The sequence below is a fragment of the Falco naumanni genome, chromosome 6 (assembly GCF_017639655.2).
Source record: "Falco naumanni isolate bFalNau1 chromosome 6, bFalNau1.pat, whole genome shotgun sequence".
In the NCBI taxonomy this organism is placed as follows: domain Eukaryota; kingdom Metazoa; phylum Chordata; class Aves; order Falconiformes; family Falconidae; genus Falco; species Falco naumanni.
The window spans coordinates 15,438,711-15,457,559 of record NC_054059.1 but is presented as its reverse complement, the minus strand read 5'-3'; the positions used below and the strand labels follow the sequence as shown (position 1 = coordinate 15,457,559).

The 18,849-nt window shown below is 36.2% G+C and overlaps 1 protein-coding gene across 1 annotated transcript in view; it reads right to left on the bottom strand.

Annotated features, from left to right (window-relative positions):
* Positions 1 to 18,849, bottom strand: part of EYS (eyes shut homolog) — an 867,458-nt gene that overhangs the window by 586,133 nt on the left and 262,476 nt on the right. The window contains exons 16-17 of the mRNA XM_040598785.1: positions 18,736 to 18,849; positions 18,175 to 18,288 (exon numbers count right to left, since the gene is read on the bottom strand). Coding sequence (XP_040454719.1) covers positions 18,175 to 18,288; positions 18,736 to 18,849 — 228 coding nt within the window. The remainder of the gene's footprint in view (positions 1 to 18,174; positions 18,289 to 18,735) is intronic.

Below are 18,849 nucleotides of genomic sequence, written 5' to 3'. Positions count from 1 at the left end.
GACATTGCATTTTAAAATCATAACAGGTATATTAATATATTTTGTTTTTTCTGTTTAGTCTTGTTCTCTAAAATGGCTCAAAAAGTAGATTTGAAAATAATTAATGAAAATTTTGAAGCTTCCTATTATATCTTCCTGATATTCTGTTGTCACAGCACCATATGTATTGTTTATACATTAACCCACAATCCTGAAAATGAATTAAATGCAAGTAACCTTGTGTAATTATCCGGCTTGCAATTTGTTATTTTGCAACATGTTATTTTACTGAAATTATGTATGTGTTTGATAATGATTGTCTCCATCATTTATATAATTTCTGTACAATAGAAAATCTCACACAGTCACTTTCTACTCTTTCCAACAAACACTCCAGTATATCACAGATTATGTATGTTTATCTGGGCTAATCAAGGAACTGTGTGATGTTGATCTTGGGTCACAGATGCCTTCATCTAAATCTTTAATTTGCAAGAAATAGATCAAAAATATTAAATGTCCCTTTAAAGAGAGCCTTAGTTTATTAGATCCTAAGCAATACTAATTCATGTTTTCTAGTAGCAAAACTCAAAATGATGAATGTGGGACATGAAGGCACGGACCCCAGGTGAGATCCTTTATTGCATGCATCAGTGCTGGTTATATACAATTGCTTATCTACCCAAGTTCTGCCCTGGAATATGCCTACATACAGCAAAGCACCTTCGCAGCCAGTTCACACTCCACCAAGCTGTTTACTCTTTCCAAGCTCATCTGACAGCATCTCTTCTTCCCACATCAGGATTAAGCTGTGGGAGGCTTTGGGCAGCCCCTCATTGCAGACAGGTGAGCACAGAATAGATTTGCACGTAAGCTCAGAGAGCTGCATTTAGTGTCAGTTGTTTCTTCACTACATTTTAAGGCATAATCGCTCTGCAACCTGGCACCCAGACAATGAACAAAGCCTTTTCTCAGAAAGGGCCCTTACACAGATGAGGGCAGAGAGAAAAGAGATCAAATGGGTTTGGGTTTGTAAAGCTGCCTCCCTTTTCCCTCAGTGTTGCTGAAGGCAAGGTTGTTCTTTCAGACAGAGCTCAGTGGTTTTTGGGGCTACAACAAACTGCGCAAGCCCCTCTGAGCCACTTTGAAGCCCATTTGCCCTTCTGTGACTGCTGAGGCTGGGCTGCGTCTGTGCTATGCTTTCTGGTAGAGCTGTCGGGGGTCTGCAGTACTCCAGGCCCTCTGCCCACTTCCCCAATGCCCTTGCCCCAGCTCTGGCTGCCAAGCCATTCCTTCGTGGAGCAGCTTCTCCTTGCCCCAGCAGCCTCCCTTTCACTTACACAGGCTGTAACCTTAATCCAGTGATGGGCAACGTGACACTACCACATAAAGCACCGGGGTAGTCATGTGGAAAATCAAATCCATACAGTTATGTTGTGGTGGGTTGACCGTGGCTGGCTACCAGATGCCCACCCAGATGCTCTCTTACTCCCCCTCAGCAGAGTGAGTGAAGAAAACAAAATAGAAAACCTTGTGGGTTAAGATAAACATAGGGACATCACTTACCAGTTACTGTCACAGGCAGAACAGACTCATAGAAAACTGATTGAATTAATTGCCAATTAAAAATAGAATAGGATGATGAGGAACAAACACAAAACTAAAACCAGCTTCCTCCATCCCCCTCTTCTTCCCAGGCTCAACTTCACTCCAGACGACTCTACCTCCTCCCTACCCCTGAGCAGCACAGGGGATGGGGAATGGGGGGTGTGATCAGTCCATAAGAGCTCCCCTCTGCCTCTCTGTCCTCCTCACACTTTTCCCCTGCTCCCGTGTGGACACCCCATGGGCCACAGTTCCTGGCAGAGGCCTGCTCCACCACAGCCTTCTCCAGAGAGGAATCCCTGCTCTGGCCCCTGAAGCACCAACTCCTCCTCATCCCTCTCTCACCTCAATGCTCACAGGGCTGTTTCTCACACTTTTTCCCTCACTCACTGCCTGTGCAGCGTTTTTCCCTTTCTTACAGAGGTTCTCCCCAAGGCCCCACCACCCAGCTGGAGCCGGCTGGAACCGGCTGTGTGCAGCCCGGGTCAGCCCCAGCTGCCCCTCACAGGGCCCTGCAGCCCCCGCCGCGCTGGGTGCCTGCACCTGGTACACGAGGTAAGCCATGCTTGTGAGATGGATAGTAGTACTGAGAATTTTCAACTTCTTTTCAGGCTCAAAATTTCAGACAACAATTCCTGACAAAGAATCAACCAGTGTTACAAGTCACCTAAGGCATATGGCAGCTTTAAGTTTGTAGACCAGTTGCTAACTAACAGAACTGGCAATTCATACTGGGTTTTTGCATATGATTTTGGGGAAACTGAATCAGTTAAGTGGTTAACTTATTCTAAAGGAATATATTGAATATTTTATTGCAGTTTGAGAAAAGCAAGACTTTAACTACAGCGTCATGATTGAGATCAAGCTACAGTGCCACTCAGTGCCATTGTGTGACTTGTTTGAAAGCTTAAAATTCCTTAAATGTGTAGGATATGGTGAAAGAGCAAAAAACACTCATTGGATAACCTCAGTACTAGGGTGTCCATGAGACTGAATGTTATTAACTTTAACTTGGGAAATGCACTTTCATATTTACTGAGATACGTTGTCAGTAAAATTATTTCGACTCTGCTATAAAAGAGCATGGTCAGGCACAGAGTTATTATACCCTTAGTACTGGCTGCTGGCAGCTGAACCCACGTATCTCCTCCTTTGCTTGTATTGTCATTATAGACAAAATTTTATTGGCCTATGCCACATTAGCTGCTTTTGCTTTACTGTTATTCACATAGTATCACACTAGCTATGAGCAGACCTTCTTTGTAATAATGAAACACACACTGGCCAAAATGCCAGCAGGATTTTAGATGAGCTGACTCCTTACCATAAGACAATCATCTGACGGCTGAATTCTGAAGATGCCTAATAGCAAAAACAACAAGAAGGAACAGAACTGAGGTGAAAAAAACCCAACAACTCTTTGACCCCACTTTCATGCTGACATAGGAGAAAAATAATGGCACAAGTTGTTCCCTGTCTTTATGTCCCCAGTGATCTCTCTGGTACAGGATAATCCTGCCATAGGCAGCCGACACTCTCAGATCTGGAATTCATGAAATTGCATAGCAAAGCAACCATATGGCATACTGAGATTTTACCCTGAAGTTTTTATCTTTCTATCACAACAGCTTGACATGGGTGACAACCCTACTGGGACCTAATGTGAAGTTCACACCCACACAAATAGGCTTAACACGACTCACAGTGTAAGTGGAACTGTCAGATGATCCAGTAATGCAGTACTTGGTTTTTTTCTGCGCTGATAGAAGAACAGATTTGCCCATCCTCTTACACGCCAAGTGTTTGGGGGGGAATATATTTCTGGTAGATAAAGAAAAAGTCCTGCCACAGCGTATCAGTTTTCCCCTACTTTAATATTCACCTTCAATGATAGATACTAGAATTTTTGGATGAGAGTATAACAGAGTTTTCATGAACAATTGGAAACTAAAGACGCAATATGTCCTGTAGGCCAGAGGTTTAAATTATTTACAAATATTTCTGCAGTATAAATAGGACTGTGCACAGTTCTGTCATAGGAATGTTAATGATTTTTAAGCTTTTAATCTCAGTATCTTGTGGCAAAGTGTCATGAATTAACTATATATTTCAGAAAAGGATTACCTTTATTTTTAAAACGCTCAATATACTCCCAGACCCCTGTCTTCTATGTATGATTTTTATTTCAAACATTTTGCTCTGCTGATTCAATAACATACTGGGTTGCTTCTGGATTTTCTTTCTACACTGTGTGTAGAAAATCATATAATTGACCAAATTGTAACTGAACAACTTTTGTCTGGTCTCAGTTCCTCCAAAACCCACTGATTTTCAGAGAACTATGGATAAAAATGTAATTTTCTTATTCAGAAATTTATAATTTATAATTTATAATTTGGTTCAAGCTTCAGCTGCTCATGATTCTTACTATCTCAAACAATTTCAGAGATTTTGGGAAATATTTAAAATGTAAAAGGTTACGTTTGAACAGATTCAGAGAGGAAGGTATAGGGGTAACCTGCACGTTTAGGTTCTTTTGTTGCTTTCATAAATTTTAACACATATTGACATGTTTGTCACCTCAAATCCAATGTGATTATAAGGCTTGTGAGTTCTTTTAATGAATGCTTGGATAGATGCCTTCCACTGTGTGCTCTGAGAAAATGAACCTTAATCTGTCTTCTCTATTGTCTCATGCTAAATAAGCATCAGGCTGCTGTTAGGTCTCTCTGAAACTCACTTCTCCAGGCTGAACAAGCCCAGCTTCACCACTGGTGAAAAAAAACAGCATGAAAGAGACATTGAGAATCTCAGACTTTTCCACATGCTTTGTCAGTTCACCAATGTGATCTCATTTTTCTCCATCTTTCTTTGTTACTGGTAGACCTATAGAAAACTTTCTCGCTGCCCTTCAGTTGCCTTAATAGTTTTAGCTCCAGTTGCCCTTGATCTTTCCGAATTCTGTTCCTCTGTGACTGGGTGCCTTCTGGATAGCTAGCTCACCATTGCATCTACCTTCTGTGCACTTCCTTTACTCTTCAATCTCATACAGTTCTCCATTTGTCCATTTTTCTGCCACATCTGCTTGGGTCTCTGCACGCTGGAAAGAGCTGTGCTTTGAGGAAACTCTCCTTCAAGATAAGTCAGTGGGCCTGAGATAAATCAGTTTTCCCTTCAGTGCAGTCTAATGGGAGTTTGCCAAGCAGATCCCTGAGCAAACCGAAGCCAGCTCACTGAAGTCCTGACTTATTCTGCTACTTGGATTCTTAATTTCTCTAAGTATTTTAAACTCCGTCATCTCACTGCCATTGTCATCAAAGCTGGTTTTGACCTTTACATCTCAAACCACCCCTTGCTTATTCACTAATAGAGCATCCAGACAAGTACCTCCTTTAGTTGTCTCACCTCACAATTTTTTTCAAAAATCTGTACTAAACATGACACCAAAATCTCCTGGATTACTTGTATCTTTCCATGTTGTTTTCCCAGCAAAAGTCAGGATGGTAATACCTCAATGAGAACCAAGGCCTGTGTTCATGAGTCTTTTTCCAGTTTCCTAAAGACACTTCATAAACTTTTCTGTATCAAGCTGTCTGTAGCAGACACCTGCCACAATATTTCTTTAAATATTTTTCATCTTGCCCCCATTCACTTGAGCGGTGCATCGCCATCACCCATTCCATAGCAAAGCTCCACACATTCAAGACACTGTTTTGCATGAAGTTCAGCCCAGCCTCCTCATCTCCCCTGCCTATATTTCCAGAGAGCTTGCATCCATCCATTGCAGTATGCCAGGAACGCGAGCTATCTCACTTGGTGTGTTGTTCTTCTGATAGGAGGCTGTAGTTCTGAGAAAACACATAGACTTCTTACACATTCTGTCTTGCTTATGCTGTGTACGTTATGTGCAGGCACTTAAGATGGGCCCCACAGTTGTACTCAAGGAAGTGTGATGGCTTCCCTGATCATGTTTTCCAACAGGCAATTCTTTCCAGCTCCATGTAATTCCACTTTCTTTTAGTTTTTTCTCTGCATTCCCCAATTAATGTAGTTTAAAACTATCTTCACAGAGTTAGCAATCCTGTTGGCAAAGATGCTTTCCATTCTTTTTTTAGACTGATTCCATCTTTCCCCATCAGACCTCATTGCTCAAAGAGGGCTCATAGTAATAAAGATGAAGTCTTGTCTGTACCACTAATCAGATACTAACACCCAGGATGTTTCTATTCCTACCAGCAGTCCTGTGGAAAACTCTGGCTGCCTGCCACCCCCCACCTTCACCTTTGCTGCCAGAGTCCACTAGTCACTTCTGATATGCTCAGGGTCTCTGTTGCCAGCATCATTGGTGCCTGCATGGACAAGCAGCAAAAGGAAGATATCTGAGCATCAGATAAAGCCTTGGCAATTTCTTTTCTGCATCCTGAATCTAGCCCTCTGATATACAAATAAACCTTCTCAGACATTAGATCTGGTCAAGAGATGGGTGACACTTTCCTTCAGAGAAGGAAGTCTTTTACCTGTTTTCAACCATTGCTTCATTTTAGTGGTACTGGTGAGTGTGTATGCATCAGACTCAGACAACTAACGTGACCATCCAAATGAAACCGACTTTTTGTCACCTGTTGTTACAACTTAATACTTATTCTATAAGTGAACCTCTGTAGGTGAAGAGAAAGTCTCCTTCAAGTTGTCAGAAGTAGTCATCTTCCAGCCTCCAGTGTTGTATAGTCTGTCCCCCTGTGCCTCACTGTATCCTCTACCTATCCTTTCCCCCTTGTCCGGTCCTGCTCCTGTGGGTATCAGGCTTTTGTCCCTTCAGGGTCTCTAAGAAAAAGCTCTTCATCTTCCATTTTGTCATCACTGATGTTGTGTAGCCTGTTCTTCACCTGCAGCTCCTTCCCCTGGCAGCATGGCAACTCAACCAGTATGCATGTCTAGCTGATAAGGAGCTCATGCACCTTCCTCCTATGCTGTTCTGCCAGCAGGAGCATGGGTTTATACTGCTTCTTCAGTTTCTTACTCAAGGTAACTCCCCAGAAGAGTATGAATTTCAGTGAAGTTTGTACTGATTGGAAATTACACCAAAATTGTTCCCTGACAGACTTCTTACCCCTCTTTAAGGAATTAGGGGAAACATAAATTACTTCTTTTGTTTTAGCTACAGTAAAGCGAAACAGCACAAAGCAAAAAAAAAAAAATATTTGCATTATCCTCACATTTACAAAGAATGGTAAATAAAAATCTGGTCATAAAGTTGATGATCTGGTTAACAATCCTATTTAACAAACAAGGCCAAAACATGTGGTTATAATATTAATTTCTAGTAGTATTCTGAAGTTTTTTCAATGCCTTCTTTCAATCAACCTTCACCACTCTTTAATTAGAAATTAAGCCTCTTTTTCCTCCTTCTCAGCTTTTCTGCATATCACTGCATGAAAAATCTTTTGCTGCTACTGGCAGAAATTTCATTCATATTCACACTGGAAGATTGGGAAAACATAAAGACAAGAAAATAGTAAGACTGTCTCCCACCTACTCAGTCACTTTCCCTGAATCTATTAATTATTAACCATAAGTGTTGAGAATTAATAATTTAAAGACCATTTCCTCACTTAGAGGTTCACAACTGTTTATATTATTTTAATATAATTCTGAAAATAATTCATTATTAAATAATTGATTATTAATGTTCATCAATATAAGTAGCAAGGAAACAAAAGAAAGTTGGCTGATTTACAGCAGAATGTTTTTGAAAAATGTATATCCACACAAATATTAAGGTTGGATAGTAATAGGCAATGTTGGTTACATGTTAATACAATGAATGCACTGCTGCTGTTGCTATCATATCAGTGTTTTTTTACAGTTGTAAATGTATGATTAAAGCTATTTGGGTAAATCAATCTGCAAACAAGTTATAGGTGAAAAATTTCTTTAATAAAGTAGATTAATCAGAATTCAGAATTCATGTCTTCTGCATTTTCTCTTGTAAAATATTTGTTAGATAATTTTTGTGCAAATCTATAAATACTAAATGTTTAAATGTAGCTGATTAGTATGACTGCATCTATTTTTTACTTAATATAGGAAAGTTGTCACTTGATCTGGTAAGTTTCCGAAATAGTAACTCTGTGATTGTTGACAGAGAGGAATGCTGTGCAGGAAAACAGTTTAAAAACTGTCTTCTCCCACTGACATATCAGGACTTTTAAACTGGCCATCACAGAATAAAACGGTAATGTTCACAAAATGTAGTTAGCTGACAAGAAGTAACAGAAAGTATGCCCAGTATCGCATGTGAAAGAATGAAACACGGATGTTCATTAATGAATTAATAAGCTCAACACGTCTTTCCAACTGTGCTTATTTTCATTAGATGAGTTTAAACTTTTTGCCTGTTTCTTGGCTATATTTTATTGATTACAAGACTAGATTGTCTTGACTTTACTAGACAATTAAAGGGCTCTCTATTAGAATAAATCTGAACAACCCTCAAAAGAATATGCACAAATGGTTAAATTGCACACTCAGTTGAAGGACTATTTTCTTTTCACTTGCACAATATATTGGATTAAATATACTTCTTTCTCTCTATATATAGAAGCATATATTCATTGCATGTACTATGCTTCTCTATTAGCATACAATACATACCAAATAATAATTTATTTGGAAAGTCTTCTTTTTATTTGTTTAGGAATGAGAAGCAGATTACATATTTAGAAATGTTATTCTCCTAATATTAATGAATTATCTTTTCTACTGTATTTGCTTATAATACCTCTACAGTAGAATCTAAATATCTTATATAAACACTGAAAATACATACTTTTTTTTTTTTTTTTCTAAAGAAGATTGTTCTGTTAAGGCTATTATTAAAAGTCAAAAGCATAATTTATAAAAATGACATAGAAAGTAAATTAATTACCTGAGATAAATTTTCATTTCTTTATGCAAAACTATTGACGTTTATTTGTTTTATTTGCTCAGCATAAATGTGTATGTTAAATGTTTTGATGTGTAGTACAGAATTATTTTATAATCAGAAATGGCATCTCTTCAATATTGTTACTCTTTTTGGAAAATAAGTTAATAAAAAAGCCATTTGTTACTAACATTTTAAGGAATTAAATCTGACAACAGCTTTCAAAGTCGGTGTTTTGCTGTAAAAGTAAGGACTGAATCAATGACAAAATATATCTTATTGCAAAATCCTGGCATGATTATGATAATATGGTGAAAATAAACTATCTATGGCTCGTACTAGAACAAGAAGTGTGTCATTTGGATGACAATTTCCTAAATAATACCAAGTAGTCTGGCACTGGTATTTAATATGTGCTCATGAGGACACAAAGCTCTCAAGACAGACCAAGTGCTATCGTTGCCAAGTGGTCCATGTGGGGGTTTTGGACAAGAGAGGAAGAACCAACCCGATAGCAGCACCTTGCACACCAGACTGGGGTCAGAGGAATCAGGTGCACAGTGAGGTTGCAAAGTGAGTGTCACAGTCCAAGTTCTGCTAGCTGCTCTGATGGGAACTGTGATGCTGGTCTGATCTTTGTATGTGATCTTTAGATAACATAAAAGATAATTTTTAAAATGTATTTGATTTTATTGGGATCCAGCTCCAGTAACCATATGACGCTGGTATCATTAGATTTCAGTAACCTTACTTACAGTCGATTCACCATTGTTCTAATTTTAATGAAACAGAATGTATATCACATGAAGTCAATCATGAGAAAATTACACTAGCTTAAAGGATGCCAGCAAGGAAAGGATAGAGAGAAAATCTACAACAGACTAATTTTATATGCCTTGCATGAATACATGAAAATTTTCAGAAGTTCATATTAACTCACGAATGTTTTTATTTAAATTTAAATTATTTATTTTATATGCTTAGGGTCAGAACACAGAGACCATTTTTTCAAAATGACATTAAACTAATTTCATATATGAAGTAAAAGCTAATTACTCATATGAATCTTCCATGATAAATTTGTCTTCCTATATACTTTCTGGTTTTAGTTTTATTCCTTTATCTTCAAAACATCACTGCAACATCATTAAGTTTCAGTCTTTCTGTAGCTCACCTTTTGACAGCAGAGCTAAAAGGCACTTCTAACATTGAAGTGAATCAACACTGTTCTTCAAGGTAAATTATGTAAATTGAATACCATTCAAAAAAAGTAAAAATGTGTTTAGTTATGGGAGATAATCCAATGTACAAAGGCACAATAAGGCTATATAAAATAAATAAATACACACCCCACCCCACCACCCCCAATCCCTGCCCCCAACCTATATGCAACTTCCTGGTTTTCCCAGAACTGTTCTTTTGAAACTAGTGGATACAGTAGTTGCAATTTAAAAAAAATATTTGATCACTTCAGAGAAACCTCTGGTTTGTTTTTCATCAACTTTATACAGCTCAATGCCTCCCACCCCCAAAGGCTTTCATAAATTTATTGTATAATCCCAGCAACATGAGCAATAAGTTAGATGCCTAAAATTTGAGATGGCTGCAACTGTGAAGTTTAAACATCTTAATGTTAAATGTGAAATTGTCTCTATTCAAAGTTCAAATTTGTCATTTTCTATAACTGTGAAAAGTTTATATGTACCTCTAAGATTGCCATTATTTTATAAACTGGCTACTTAGCTTGATCTACTTTGTGGCATAAGAAAGCAAAATGCCTCCAGCTCTGAGAAGTTTAAAGGCTAGTAAATGTAAATAAAAAAACCAGAAGTACCGTGAAAGTGGATAGGAAGAAAAAATACCTTCAGAAACATGCACATGTTGATATTACTTGAAATTAAGCGAAGTATTCCTCTAGAGTTGAAAAATATAACAAGTCTTTGTTTTCAGTTCCAATTTATAGGAAATCTAGTCTTTTCTTTGGAATGCAAATTCTGCTTTCCATGAAAGGAATTGCTTTGTGATTCTATATATAACCTGTGAAAAGGCATTTTTCTATGAAATCCATACTAATTGAGCATCAATAATTTTGTTTGATTTTAAAAGGAAGGCTATTTGAAAAGCAATACTTAGCCCTTTTCAAGTAAAAAAACATTTCCTTAATTGTATATGATAATGCAGATCATGCAACAATGCTGGGATAAAGCATGACTTAGAACCACATCACAAACTTTAAGATGAAAATCACACAGAGATGCATGTATTATTGCTCCATACCTGTATAAATTTCTGTAAAAACAGACAAAACCAGAAGTTGAATATATTATTTAGGTGAATTTTGTTTTTTCATTTTAAATATATAAGTTTATGACTACTAAACAATGAGATTATGTTTGTATCCACATCTGTGTTTCACATTTCCACATAAAAGCATGCGTCATTCTTTCTCAGAAAATAAAAAAGAAAGTTACTAAGAAAAACAATTACCACAAGTTTATTACACTAATGGAATATATGAGAATGTTTTTCTTTTAATTCTTTTATCTTATCTTTGCTTATTGCATCAGAATTCAAATGAAATTACTAATATATGTGTAAGAATTATAGAAAGCTGGTATCAAAATAATTTTTTTCTCATGGCCTAGGACCTGTGGGTTTCATTTTCAGGTATAGTAATGGTCATGTTCAGTTCAGGTGGCCAAACCCTTCTGTGTTTTGAGATCCTGTTTTCATTTTCTGAAAAACTGACAGGTTGGCCAGGCATTATTTGTAGCAGCTGATACCAGGATAATTATTTTATTACTTTTATTTGTGTATTGGCAGATGACCCTACACCATAAACAGGCCTACCATGTAGAAAAATAAAGCTGCTAACATATTTTTTCAGCAGCCCAAACCCCTCCTAAAATTTGGTAAACTTACTTTGAGCAACAGCAATGCCCTCATGATTTATGGGGCAACCAAGGAAAACATAAATCTTGTTTTAAGTATTTGAAAAATTGTCGTTTGCACATAGTTTCTGTAAAATTAATGGCCAGATACATACAGATTCTCATTTGAAATGAATATACCTTGTATCATCTACATAACTTAAATCTCTTCCTGGCAACCAAGGTTCTTGTACACCATTCTCACAGAATGACTAATGAAATTCAACCCCCTTATCTGCTTTTTTATCAGATTTACACACATAGTATTCCCAGAGTGCTCAGGGCTGTAAAGGCTTATAAAAGTTTTCTTGTGGATCAAAGTGTGTTCCAAGGTGTAAATGGAAAGCAGAGGTGAAACTGCAACACATACCTCACTGAATTTGTATAGACAATTAAGCAACTGGGGCTTTTAGAGATGCCTTTGTGTTCTTAGTGCTGTTCTGGAAGGCCATAGGTCTCTTACAGATTTTGTCATATCTCCCAGACACTTGTGGGTATCTATTCTACCTAAAAGTGTCTAAACTGACACTAGAAAAGGCTGAGCAAAACACTCGCTCTCTGAATTATTTCATTTTTGGAGGCAGAAACACCTGAATGTATGTATCTAGATGACAACTTTTAGAAACAATAGAAAAATTAGTAGAAATACCAAAAAAAATTTCCAAGGTTCTACAGGGACTTCATGTGTAAGCCAACGGCAAGTCCCAGCTCATACTGATTCCCACTTAAGCAATGCATAGCCTTTTAGACCAAATTTCTATATTGCTTAGAGGCAATGCATATATTATAGGTAATATAGCACAAACATGGCCACGTTGCTCCTCTGCCCACGAAAAAGCCCCTGTGTGATGCAAAGTGCCCTTCATAGCTCTATGCACCAGTTTCATTTTTCCCCTAAACAAAATTTTATTTGGCTGTTCAGTGTCAAGACAGTGGCAAAACCAGATATAAACTGATATTGAACAGGGGATATTCTTTTATGGTCTAACACAGAGATATCCTAGGAAGAGCCACAGGTCATGCAAAACTGCCTTTTTTTAATGGGTCTTGGCACAGGAATGACTGAGATTTAGCCTATGAGCACTGAAAAAGTAATTGCTCCATTATCTCTACTCTAATTTTTTGCTTTCATGAGCACTTAGATTTCTTACTTATTATCTGTTTTGTAATTAACTGTTCCCATAATAGAGAGTCCTATGCTGAAAACTTCATTATTACTCTTGCTTTTCAACAGACTTAAGCATTTTTTTTTCTGCTGAGTTGCCTTTCTCACTAGTTTACTTTCTTTCACAACATGTTTAATGGACAATTACCATTTTTGCTTTAATCTTAATTGGAACACATTTGGAGACATGTGTCATTAAGGCTGCAACAAATAAGTAGACGTTTTCTCAGAATTGAATTTCAAATTTCCTCTATAATTACATATTTTTGATTAAAAAGGTCATACCTATTAGCAATATCTAGACCAAACACATACAGTGCATTGTTTTAAATGAATCATGTAATAATTTGGAGTGAACAATAAATTTCTTTGCTCCAATTATTAAATACAAGTTATTTAACAACCTTTTTTTTTAAAGAAAAATAATTAATGTCAGCTCTTACATGGCTGTCACATATCAAATATATGATCTCTACCTTAAAGGGACATTTTAAAGCTTTCCTCCTTCCTGATGTTTCTTTGGGAATAGCAGAATTACTGGCTCGGTCCCTGGGTCATGGAAATGTTGGTGAAGTAGTTTGATTCGCCTTTTCCTTAAATACCAGTGCAGAAAAATGGGGCAAATTTCCAGTTCTGGTGTGGGAGTGCAAGATCTGTTCTTAGCTTTCAATCCCAAGTAAGAATAAAGTGACCTTGTAAGTCCTACTTTATTTTCTGTAAAAATCAGTTGGTCTAGAAATTGTAGTGGGATCGTTCTCCTTTTGCATGCTAAAAATGCTGAAAGCAGCAGGCCTGATACAGGGACAATCCTGCTACACGCTCAGCAAGGACTGGTGTCTAACAGTTATGACTAACTTCATTGATGTGTCTGTATGATACATAAAACATGTTGGCATTTCAAAGCTATGAACAGTAAACTTGCATTTATTACTACAGACCTGGCTATTAGCAGAATGTTTGAATATACTTCAAGGTTCTTACAAAACACCAAAAACAACAATACACCTAAATAGGCATGAAATAGCTAATAATTCAGCTGAAGCACCTTGAAAGTAAATATGTAATACTAAATCAACTCAAAAGTGGGCCAGCTTTACTAAGAAACAGTAAACCAGTGTTTATCAGCATTTGATACTGTCTCCTACTAAGATATATTTGAACAATTGAACTGCAGGCATTCTTCCCCTTCCCTTCAAGTAACTGAGCAAGAGCCAGATAAAATCTGTAAATCAATGTACTCCTCCAGCTTTAAGTTATACGAAGACTTATAACTAAGGAAAGCAAATAAAACTGTAACAATACAAAAAGACAGTTCTGATTTTGCTGGTGTGGGTGAAGAATATAATGAGTATGTTTAAGCCTTATAACAAAGTATATAGCTTGAGACAAAAAATGTACTTTGCTGAACTGTAATGGACACCAGCACAGGAGTGAAAAATATAGTAGGTCTCAGGTTTGGGAAAACAGTCTTTTACTCCTTAGCATAAAAGAATGAGGAGTCTTTCTTTCATTGAAAATTAAAGTGCATGTTTATGTCAAAATATGATTAATATCAACTACTTCTTCCTATTATTCTCTGTAAATAAATACTTTCAGGTCTGCATTTAATGTGCTTCCACATGGCAGAAACAGCATTGATATAAATATATATATATTTATAGATAAAATATAACATTAGGAACTATAAAATTTTCTAATTGCATTGTTCTTGAATTGTATGCACATTTTTAATGGAACAAAACAGTATTTCCTGACAGAGACATCAGAGCATTCATGAAAATGTTATGACCCCTAAATGAGATACAGTCTCACAGTACATTTCTCACATACTCTACTCTCTTCTGAAACACTCGATATCAATTCCGTAATAACTGTGATTCTATTATAGAAAGGCTACAATTGTAGAATCAATATCATAATAGAAAAGTTATTATAATAACTCCCCAGCTAGGATACTATAACGGAATCAAGCTCGTATGAGGGCTGAGGCCTGCTTAACACTGTAATAGATAAATTACTGCCAAAGACTATCAGTCAGACTATCTAAAATAGCAGCATATTTACAGGAACTAATACACTGGAACAAAGCAGCAGCAACTGTACCAGGTATGTACTTAGGTTAAATCTTGTATGAATAGAGCATTATGCTACAGTATGTGTAAGTGGCAGCATGGTAAGTAGCATTTCAGCATGCAAGTGTGAGGTGTAATACTAATTTGTGCTATGTAAGTGAGTGCTAGAACACCAGTGAAAGCAGACAGAAGCAGAGAACTGGACTTTAAAAAGTGGACTGTTGTATTGGGGTAATTAGAACATATTCACAAGCACATACATTATTTGTGACATAGATAATTATTATACATGACAAAAGCATATTATATAAATCTAGATGCTAGTATTTTTTTCTCCATTTGATCTTAGTTACAATGCATGCTCAATTCGGCTCAGTAAATTCTAGAACTTCTGTGTGGGTTTGCACAGGAATCTCTTCAGTAATAACATAATCTGGTATAGAAGTATTTTTCTCTTTAATCAAATCTTAAACTTCCTCCAATCCAAAGTCTAAAGAGTTGTGATATAAAAGTATGTAAACTTTTAAGTTCATTGTGTTATACCTTATGAGGATTACAGGTGAAGAAAGCTATATGATTTTGGAAAATTGAAATGCAATTTTCATCTCCACAGGACAAGGAACTTGGCTGAAATAGGATTAAAAGACTTCAATTATCATATTTAGTAATTAGAGCATTATTAGAAGTTGACAAGAATGTTATTTTGTATCTGGAAGTCTTATAAGTTTCTTCAGTTTTCTTCTGAATTATGCATGGATGCACTATTAGTACCCTCAAGCTGTTCAACTGAACGTTTGGGAAAAGTCAAAGGTAGCAATTTCAGTGGCAATAATTCCAGTGAAGAAAGACCAGTGATCTACACTAGCTGTGGGGAAATCCTCTGCCAGGGGAACACTGATGGAGAGGAATACATTAGTTTTTTCACTGTTAGAGTTATAGCAACAGCGTCAGAGACTGACTTCTTCTCCAATGCTCTCCGTACATTGACCTTACCATGGAAATTGGATTTTCTAAGAAGGTTTGTGTCTACAGGAAAACTAGATCAGGCTTGTACAGTTAATTTGCACAGTCTGGACTGTTGGACATTTGAAGGAGAATCCAGATTTATACCATTACCCAAGCATCATAGTTCTTAAAAGCTTTGGGTGACTTCCAGTATTCTATGGAAGCCAATGAAATGAATCAAAACATTTTGTCAAAGTAGACAAATCCTTGTTTTTTTAAAAAAGAAACAAATCCCCACACAAGAAAAATACAAGAAAGTATGAATATAGAATAATACTTTATTAAAATTCTCATGACTTTTCATGTTCATGTAGGAATAATGTAAAAGTTTGTTAAAATACAGAAGTACATAGGATATCAAAGAACTTGCAGCATGTAAAAATAAGAAGTAGCTGTACTTGTTCTCAAAAGAAGTGAAATGGAAAAAGCAAAAATATGCAGATTTTTCTATTTTCTTTTTTGAAAGAAGAGGAAATGAAGGGGATAGAAGAGGAAAATAGAAAAATCAAAACTTTCTGGTCATAATCTTGCATAGTCTCCTTGTCAAACCAATGAGAATAGTCAAGGAAATCAGGAAGAAAGAAAGAGGAATACATGCAAACCACTTCCTGTAGATAGAATCAATTTCTAGCTTAATCTGACAGGCTACCTATTGTATGCATGCACCTGAAAGTCCAAATCATGCTCTGATTTTCTTAATTCTATGTGCTGTACAATAGAGGTCTGCTGTACACATTTTGATCAACTGGTAAATTATACGTTCCTAATAGTGGTGCATACCCTTCAAGTCAGACTCTGTGATGGGAGAATCAAACCATTACAATGTATTATGGAAATACAACTTCAGATTGCTTCCCAAGTAAATGACAGAATACATAATATAACATTTATGCTTTTCCACTGAGAATAACAGAAGCAAGAAAATCTGTGAATATATTGAAAAAAAATAAAACAGGTATTCCTATACAACTTCTATGATCAATATCATGTACTTACTTTCTTAATAAAGCAGTTCTGTAGTCTGCAATTAGTGCACACAAAGGTATTCATTGCGGTAGCTTGAATATTTCCACACAATTAGAAAATCTAGTTTAACTACCCATTATGTTGGCTTACTGTGAATCTGTCAAAGACTACGTTTACAGCAGTTTAAACAAACAGATGGCATGAGACTGAGGCAAAGTTTTCTTATGAAATTCATTCTGCTTTTTCTTATACCATCATAAATTTAGGTAACATCAGTATAAGAATTTGATCTTGAAAAGTGCTGAGTAATCTTTTCCTTCTAACAAGAATGCTATGGATACTAGACATCTTCTACCAAGAATATTGTTTTCAGAAGATCTAAGATGTCATTTATGAATCTTGCCATCAGGGATTATTTAACTTTTCCATTGAGACTATTAGACACTGTTAGCTTCTTGAAGGACTACAGAAATGTTGACTTTCTGAAATTTTAAAATCACTTACTTAAATATCTAAATGAATATCAAAGTCTTCTGAGAATCTGGTACTTGTGAAAAAAGTACTTAAGTGTTTCTAAGCTTGTACTGAAAATGATTTCACATCTTTCTGAGCAGATGCAATTCTGATACTGCAGTACTCATTTACTTGTTATTATACTAAACTTTATTCAGCGGGACATAAATTAAAACTAATAAAAATTACCGACTACATTTTTGACCATTAACTAAAATAATAAGAACAAATATTAGAGCTCACACTTTTCTCATGAATGATGAATTTAATGCAGCCATATTCCCTGAAGGGGAAAAGCCCTGCTGTCTCAACATATCAAGAAAGTTGCCTTCTAAAGTATTCTGGAATCCTAATTATATATCATTATACTGAACTGAAGGAGAAAAAATGTACTTATATTTAATTTATAAATCAACAAGCATCTTTAATTGAGACTATCACTTGAACTAGATTTGCTCTAGAACACTGCACAATTTGTTATTTTGAATTATTTTAGCAGTGAATGTTTAAAGTCAAACACCCACAATTTCTATGAAAAACATCACAATAAAGCATGCATTTTAAGTGTATTTCCTTTAAAAGCATCAACAGAAATAATCAAACACACTTTATGCATTTCAAGATAACTATAAATTGTTTTCTGAGAATGAAAGAATAATTTAGAGAATGCCATAACCAATGAAATTAGAGAGAAAAATGTGTAGAAAAGCTTTGTGATGGCAGCTTGATGAGCAGATGGCTCTCATTTTGTAAATAATCTTATTCTGTTAACAAACTAATTTCAAAGTATCCATTTTGATTAATAAATAAACACTCCTAATAAATGTATAAACAAAGTTTACTTCAAATTACTTGCAGCCTAAGGCATAATTGCCTGGTCACTTTAAAAGCTTTGCTTGAGAAAACAAAGGACTAATAATGCTGTAGTAAGAGTGAAAGGAGTTCAGACAATTGACAGAATTGCTTTCTAAAGTTAATTATGTTTGCTTTCCCCCCTCCCTTGGTGTTCATTACCTTTAAAGGGAGCCACACATTGGCAGAAGTAATTACCAGGTTGGTCAATGCAGGTGGCTCCATTCTTGCAGGGAAATGAAGCACACTCATCTATATCTGTTTCACATCTTGCACCTTGGAAAAGATGAGAGATTTGAACATTTAGTGAGACAATCAGGTGCCAATTTCTAATTCATTTTCACCACAAGAATGTCAAACAACTTGTGAGGAGAAACTAATATAAATCAACCAAATAAAGAGCCACACATAATAATGTTAGCATCCATTTAATTCTTATCATCACGAATACATAACAACTTATTTCTGAGTTGCTAAATGGTAACTAATCTTCCCTGTGTAAGTACGCTTTGAAGGCCTTTTTAGATGCAGACTAATTTATCTTGTGCTATTTAGTTTACAGATGGAGTCAGTGTTCCAGTTTGTTGGAATGCAAATGAAACATACCAGGGCAGATAAAGAGAAATGAGAAGGAAACACAAGCAAATTAGTCCATGATGTCTTAATGGATGCTTTGTGGACCACCTTACTGTGGAAAACAAGGTTTACTATGATACAACTCACCAGTAAAGCCAGGTAGACAGATGCATTCATAGCCACCAATAAGGTCTTCACATGATGCATTATGAAGACATGGAGAAGAGTAACATTCATTTGTATTTGCTTCACAAGTTGTGC